The 7,168-nt window shown below is 42.6% G+C and overlaps 2 protein-coding genes across 2 annotated transcripts in view; one reads left to right on the top strand and one right to left on the bottom strand.

Moving 5' to 3' along the window:
• The window catches only part of TSGA13 (testis specific 13), a 14,003-nt gene extending 12,863 nt beyond the window's left edge, over positions 1 to 1,140 (bottom strand). Inside the window, exon 1 of the mRNA XM_019646083.1 lies at positions 1,012 to 1,140. Within this exon, the coding sequence (XP_019501628.1) occupies positions 1,012 to 1,140 (129 nt within the window). The remainder of the gene's footprint in view (positions 1 to 1,011) is intronic.
• Positions 1 to 7,168, top strand: part of MEST (mesoderm specific transcript) — a 181,936-nt gene that overhangs the window by 152,384 nt on the left and 22,384 nt on the right. The gene's annotated exons all lie outside the window — the stretch shown is intronic.

Here is a 7,168-nt window from a genome sequence, read left to right as displayed (position 1 = left end):
TCCTCGCCGACTCCGCCTCCACCTGAGGGAACCCCTGGACCGTGCGGGAGCTGGTCTCCCGCAGGTACAGAAGAAAGGGAACATGCACTGAACGGGAGAATAAAGCAAGCAGGTGAGTGGAAAAGTGGAAAGGAAGTAAGAATGGGGCAGAACTGTGGGATAAGGGCAGGTGTTATGTTCTAGGCGGAAAATGCCAGAATTGGCAATTCCTGGGGGTTAAGGGACGACTGAGAGGAAGGCTAGCAGAGCCACGCCATATATTCCTTTGGGAGAGTGGGATGAAATATGGGACAAATGCAAAGATGCGATCATTTAATTTTCATTACCTTTGGGAAAACTGAAGTCCCTTTGTTCAAAACAAAAACATATTGTGAAAAAAATGCTTTACCGATACGACATAAGTATATAATATACGTATTTAGAATCACAGAAATCCAGGAGATGTTTATCTGGGTGAAAGAGGTGAAGACTTTTCTTTTACAGGTTTTTAAAAAATTAATTGTAGGGGGTAGTTCTCTGGGGAAAACGTTTTTACTCCCAAGTTTTTCTGAGAAATTGTGCCTCTGCTCCAAATCAACCTTCAGCAGTTGACTAAATCCACAAGAGTGTCCAAATTGGAATGTGTTTTTAGTTTTGTTATGTTGAATCGCAGTATCTCTGGCTGATACAATACAAGTTGGCCTGGAAAATTCACTTGAATATGATAAACATGGGGAAGCAAACAAGCTTTGGCTGCAAGAGGTGGCCACGAATTCTAGGTAACTCAGGGTTTTACACACACTCACATGTGTGTCTGGTCCCTGGGGTTTTGAGCTCTGATTTATTGCTGCTGTGTCCTTGTCTCTTCTCTATGTCTCTGTTTCTCTTTCATAAAATTAGATCAATTAAATTTTTCTCTACAGAAATATTGCCCCCCCCCTTTTTCAACAGGAAGCATGTAAGACACAGCTTATACTCTAAGCAACTCCACAGAAAGATCACAAATGAACTTCTGCTTATTGTCTTCCTTACCTCATAGCTATCCTCAGCGATTCCTTTCTCAAATTTAACTGGCCTAGTTCCCTGAGGCTTTGTTTTGTCATGTGGAGACCTGAAAAAGGGGCAGAATATCCAGTTGTTCAGAGCTCTGGTAGTCTGCATGTTCTCAATCTCCCTCAACAACGTTTGGGAGCCTTAGAAGAGCCCAATGTAGGTGGTTATAACTGAAATATGCATGAATAGTAAAGAGTAGGATTTGTTATCCAGCCTGCCCGCTGGGGGAAAACGAAACCTGTTTGTAGAGTTAAACTATGGGATGTCTCTGCAACATGATGGTATCTGATGAGTTGGTTTCTTCTAAAATAGGGGTTTTAGACCGCTCAAGGAAGTGCTCTAGGAGACTGCTTAAGGAAATTGCTTTGGGCAGCTGGACCTGCATTATATCCTTAAAGACCACCTACTGTTTTCGATGCCTATCTGCCTACTCTTCTCCACATGGAAATGGCTCTGCCTTCAACGATTAACCAAGGATTCTATAAGAGGGACTACCACTAGTGGAAATTCACAACTACATTTCTAATTCTTAACGATTGAGCTTGGATTACTGGCCCCCTCATGCTCCTAACCACATCTAAGTTTCTCTTCCTAGAAGGGTAGTAAAAATAATAACCAATAGCAAATAGTCTCATGCTCCACTCTTTCACTTACTTTCCCATCCCCCACCCAGGATCTGTTCCCTTTGGGGAAAAGAGGGCAGGTACGACGGCATTAATAACTCAGTTGGGCAGATAAGACTACACACTTGTCAGGTCTCCTTTGGCTCATTGCTGTTCACTGCTAAGTGGGCCAACCCGAGGCCAGGATTCACCCACAGGCCAAACTCAGTGCCTCGAAATGGTCCACGTTCTGCGGGGTTCAATTCAATCCAAACGTCCTTCCGTTAGCACACACACTGCGTGCCCAGCCCCATTCTTGATCCTGTGTGGGAAACAAGAGAAGGCAGACAGGTGCTGTTGTGAATGCAGAAAATGCACAAGACGTGATGGTCCTTCCCCTCAAGAACTTAAGGTTAGTGGAGAAATGGGGGCGGGGAAGAGGAAGTGTGATTGCTAAATCTGAAACAACAATGACAAGTACATGCTAATATATTAGATAAGTCACTTCATCTCTTGGGGGCCTTAATTTCTTCATCTGTAAAAATGGGGAGAGTTAATCAAATGATTTAAAGGTGACATTCTAATTCCATCATAGTGGTGAGATTTACTTACATAAAGACCTGAAATAAAATAAATTCATGAGTCAGTAATAGGAGAGGATTGAAGGAGCAGACATCCGTCAATTTACCTCCCCTCTCAATACAACCATGTCCGTCCATAGATTAGGACTGAGAAGCTGATATAAGTGTGTGTGTGTGTGTGTACTGGTAGGGAGGGACAGGGAGTTGCTATATTTTGATAATTAGAAATGCAAGGGCCGGCAGAGTGGTTCAGTTGGTTAAGAGTTGCCTGTTTGATTCCCGGCCCGAGCCGAGCTGAGCTGCAGCTGAGCTACCAACAGGTGGCAGGATGGCTCAGCTAAAAAAAAAAAATGCAAGAAAAGAATTGATGATGTAGAACCCACCATTTAGAGAAAAGAAAGGTTAGTGACATTTAGGGGAGATGTTTTTCCAAGGATGTGGAGCTTGAGCTGGGCCTTGTAGGATGGTTTATGAAGTAGCCTAACTGGAAGGTTACTTGCTTTTGCTGTTCTTGTTGTTTTAAGTAGCAAGACTTCATAATAGATAGGTATGGTGGGATCAAATCATGGGGCCTTAACAATCAATTAAGTAGAACTTTGATAAGGCCTATCTGCTCAAGTTCCTATAAAGTCCACGGATTTGGAGGAAAGAACTGTGTTAGTGTTGAGAGTGTCAATAGGTGATTATTTAGGGTTATGTCTAGTTTGATTGTCAGACATAAACCCTAAAGATGGTTGTCTAGGGATTATGGCTAGACTGGTCTAGCCTCTGAAAATCCCTTTAGAGGGAAATAGACTAATGGGCCTTTCACCTTTTTCTCATGTTTAGTTTTTCCAGTTCATGTGTTTATGGACACTAAAATAAACAGGAGCCATCAAATGGGGAGGTACAAGTTGTGCTGCTTGTCTACAACCCAGGTAGAAAAAAAAATCACACAAACTACATAAAAAATAAGAATGGAAAGAGCTGGTATACAATACCTTAAAGGACATCAGGAAATCTTATTTCAGGGAAAAAGGGGAAATTCCTTGGCATGGAAACTTTCCATTTTGAAAATATCTTCATTATTCTTTTCTTGATTCTGGAGGAGACACAGGGAGTTTGTGATGAACAGGCAATCTAGAATCCTGAGGTGTTCTGTGTTAGAATCAGAGAATGAAAATCATGACTTAAACCAAAGCTCCTCCATTTTTTTCCCCCTAACCCATGACTACCCTACATGCACACACTGACCTTTTCACCATATTTTAATCAACCTCTACTTTAGCCAATTTTTTTCACCTTACTCTTCAAACACAGTGAGCATTTTTCTCTTACTCCCCATACTTAAAATACTCTCCCAACCTCTTCAAACCATTTGAATCGTCTTTCTTTATGTTACTACTCAGGTCTTTCCTCTTCTGAGAAGACTTCCTAGATCAATCCAGTTCTAAACCCTGGCCTACAGGCATTGTTTTTTTTGTGTGCATAAAATTATATAGCATCTTGTAGTTCTACTTGTACTTTTCTTATGTGTAGGTATTGTTTGCCTCCTAGGCAGTGAGCTTCTTGAAAGTAGAAATGTGAATTTTCCACATACAGTAATACCTTGGTTTGCGAGCACAATTCGTTCCAGAAACAAACTACTCGTACTGCAAGACATCGCTCATTTACCACGTTAAAATGTATTAGAAATGTTTGCTCGTCTTGTGGAACACTCGCAAACCAAGTTACTTGCAAGCCAAGGTTTTAATGTATTTGTTTTTCCCCACAGTGCTCTGTATATTAGGCATCAAAATGAAATATTTGATTATTTCAATATATTTACTGAACATTTATGATGCGTTAGGCACCATCCTTGACACTGGGAACCACACATAAATCAGATGTAGTCGCTGACCCCATGGAGCTCAGTTTAGCCAGGAAGAGAGACAAGGAAAGGGTTGAATGCAACAGATTACAATGCCTACATTAGAGATAAGTTCAGAATGCTGTCAGAGCACAGAAGAAGAGCACTTAGTCCAGAGAAGACGAGACTAGGGGAGATCTGGAACTAACACCTAAACTGAGCCTGGAAAGATGACTGTGAGTTAACCAGGTGAAGAGAAGAGAAAGTGGGCATTCGAGAAACAGAGAGCAACCCAAGCAAAAACATGAGACGAGAACAAAGCACGGCTCATGTAGGGGAATTGCAAATCACTGCAGTACGTCTGGAACATAAGATTTAACAGAAAGGTCGCAAGACATGAGACTAGAGAGGTAGCCAGGTTCTAAGTCCTAGAGTGAGGTCCCTGGTAGAAGCTTGTAGGATTACTCTATGAGCAACGAAGAGCGATCGAGGAATTTTAAGTAAGGAGATAGATACATCGAGCAATATATCGTTTAGAAATATGAAAATGGTGGCAGTGTGAACGATAGATGGGAAAGATGCAGAGGCCTTTGAGACAACTATGGCAGTGCTGAGGATGGGCTGAGAAATTACAAGGGTCTGTCGTGCTCACAGATCTGTGCCCCTCACCCCTGCCTTCTAGCCCTGGATGACTTACTCCGAGAAGTCCCACCAGATTCGCTCTACTAGGAATTTGAATGTTGGCTAAAGACACACAGCGATGAAAGATGGCTGTGGCCAAGTTACCATCTGCAGTGTCCCAGACAGAAAGACCGAGCTTCACCTGCTGAGGTCCCCGGAGCTTCCCCAGGTATAGTGCTCCCTGAAGGATGGTTATTCAGTTTTCCCTTCAATTCTCTGAGCTTTCCCAATATCTTTTCAAATAGCACCCCCCCCCCTTTTTGCTCAAATTAGTCAGAGTTCATTTCTGTTGTTTGCAACCAAAACACCAAAACTGACATAGGCTTTAAAGCAAGGTGGTGACAGCAAAGAGAGATTTAAAAAAACAAAACAAAACAAAAACACAAAAAATGATATCTGAAAGATGCTCAGAAGTCAGAATTAGTAGGACTTGGTAACCAATTGTCTCTATGGGCTAATGGATATAACCATTTTTTTTCAGCTTGGTTACCTGAAAGAATGGAGGTGCGATTTACCAAATTAGAGAATAAAAGGGATGGAGCATGTATGGGGGATAAAGGATGATTTGGTTTTGGTCAGTTGAGTATGAGGTACAGATGGGGACATTGTCTAGTAAATGGTTTAAAATATGGACCTGGAGCTCAAGAGGGGGAGGTCTGGGATACAGTCACACATTTGGGAGTCAGCCTCAAGAACATGTGCCAGCTGAAGCTGTTGGAATAGATTAAATCAAGCAGGAGAAATGGTGGGCTGAAAAGAGGCCAGGGCACAGGACAGAGCCCCAGAAGCTGCAGACACCAAAGGAAGAGCATCATGAGTGGATGGTGTGAAGAACGCTGAAAAGGAAGGGCCAGAGATGGGAGGAGAACCAGGAGAAAGTAGCCACAGAAACCATAGGAAGGGACAAAACCATGATCAAGGGACCACCTATACCTTAAAGCACTTGAAGTGTAACTTTTAAGGTATAGAAAAACGTTTTTCAAAACTCATAAAAATGACCGAAAGCTTAATAAACAATCCAGTGCTACCAATTATAAGGCAGACACATCTAGACTGAAAAAAAAAATTGTTAGGCTTGAGTTCATGACAGAGCCAGGATTTGCTTGAACAGAGCTGACCTGATAGAAGATAACGTGAATGCATTACACATTCTCCCATTTATTGTCTTTTTTGAGATACAGGGGCTCCATCAACCCAAACTCAGGTTGATCATCCTTCCCTCCTACCCCTTGGGTGCTGATCTATGATAGGACTTACGAATGGCTCTCCCTCATCCCTTCACCTCCTCAACTTCGCACATCCAGATAGAGACCTCACAGCCCAGGTAACAGCTGGGTAGTAAGGACGGGATGCTAACACTGACATAGAGCACTCTGGGAAATGTAACCTGAGGAGCAAAGAGCAGTAAGTGAGGGCACCAGGCAGGAAGAACGCTTTGTGGAGCCATTTTCTTCCTCTCCTCCTACTTCTCACTGCTCATAAAATAGAAACTTCTACCCTTTTGAAAGTATTGGTATCCACGCTTCTGTCTGCAATGACGAAGGCATGGCAAATAAGGCTAGCTTATCCCATTTCTGCTTCTTTCTCAAGCATCCTGCCGGCAACATGTGGTAAGTTATCTGGGGAGGCTTTTCCTCTGTCAGGGAGAGGCTTATGGTTTATCAGTGACTAGGGGGAGGTATAGGAAGCCAATTTATTTTCAGTCCCCAGCCACAGTCTACAAGCTAGCTTCTAACTAAAAAAACATGTATTTTGAACTTATCTGGCTCTTGCATGTTTGTATGAATTGCTTCAGAACCTGTAGGGGAGGCGATATGCTTGGTACCGCAAATCCTTCAACATCCTGGCTGCATTTGTAGTTTCAACATTCTATATCGGTTCAGATAGCAGAGCACCAGGAAATAGAGGTTTCAGCAAGTTATCTCTTTAGCAAAGCAAAAATGAAACCTTGCTAAAAACTGGGTAGGGAGCTTTGCCTAGCAACCTGTCTGCCATCCATGGGCACAGTGGAGCCAGGGTTTATACATTCATTCATCTCATCTCGTTTGTTGACCAGCACCAAATCTGAACAGGACTAGCATTATTCAGCGAGGAATGAATGGAAAATGATTTTCAGAGCTAATTAATTTTATGAGGAGGACAATGTGGCAGCAGTAATAGCCGCTCTGCCATAGACAGGAACTAAGAAAGACCACCAGAAATGGAGAAATACAAAGAAAACACATTGGGAATGTGGGGAATTCGAGGTCATGTAATTTGTTTGTAGATCTGCCTATAAAAATATGGGAATAGGGGGCGGCTGGTTAGCTCAGTTGGTTAGAACGCAGTGCTCACAACACCAAGGTTGCCAGTTTGATCCCCACATGGGCCACTGAGATGCACCCTCCACAACTAGATTGAAACAACTACTTGACTTGGAGCTGATGGGTCCTGGAAAAACACAC

The sequence above is a fragment of the Hipposideros armiger genome, unplaced genomic scaffold, assembly GCF_001890085.2.
Source record: "Hipposideros armiger isolate ML-2016 unplaced genomic scaffold, ASM189008v1 scaffold_97, whole genome shotgun sequence".
NCBI lineage: Eukaryota > Metazoa > Chordata > Mammalia > Chiroptera > Hipposideridae > Hipposideros > Hipposideros armiger.
Note: the sequence above shows the minus strand (reverse complement) of the source record. Positions and strands in the feature narration are given on the sequence as shown.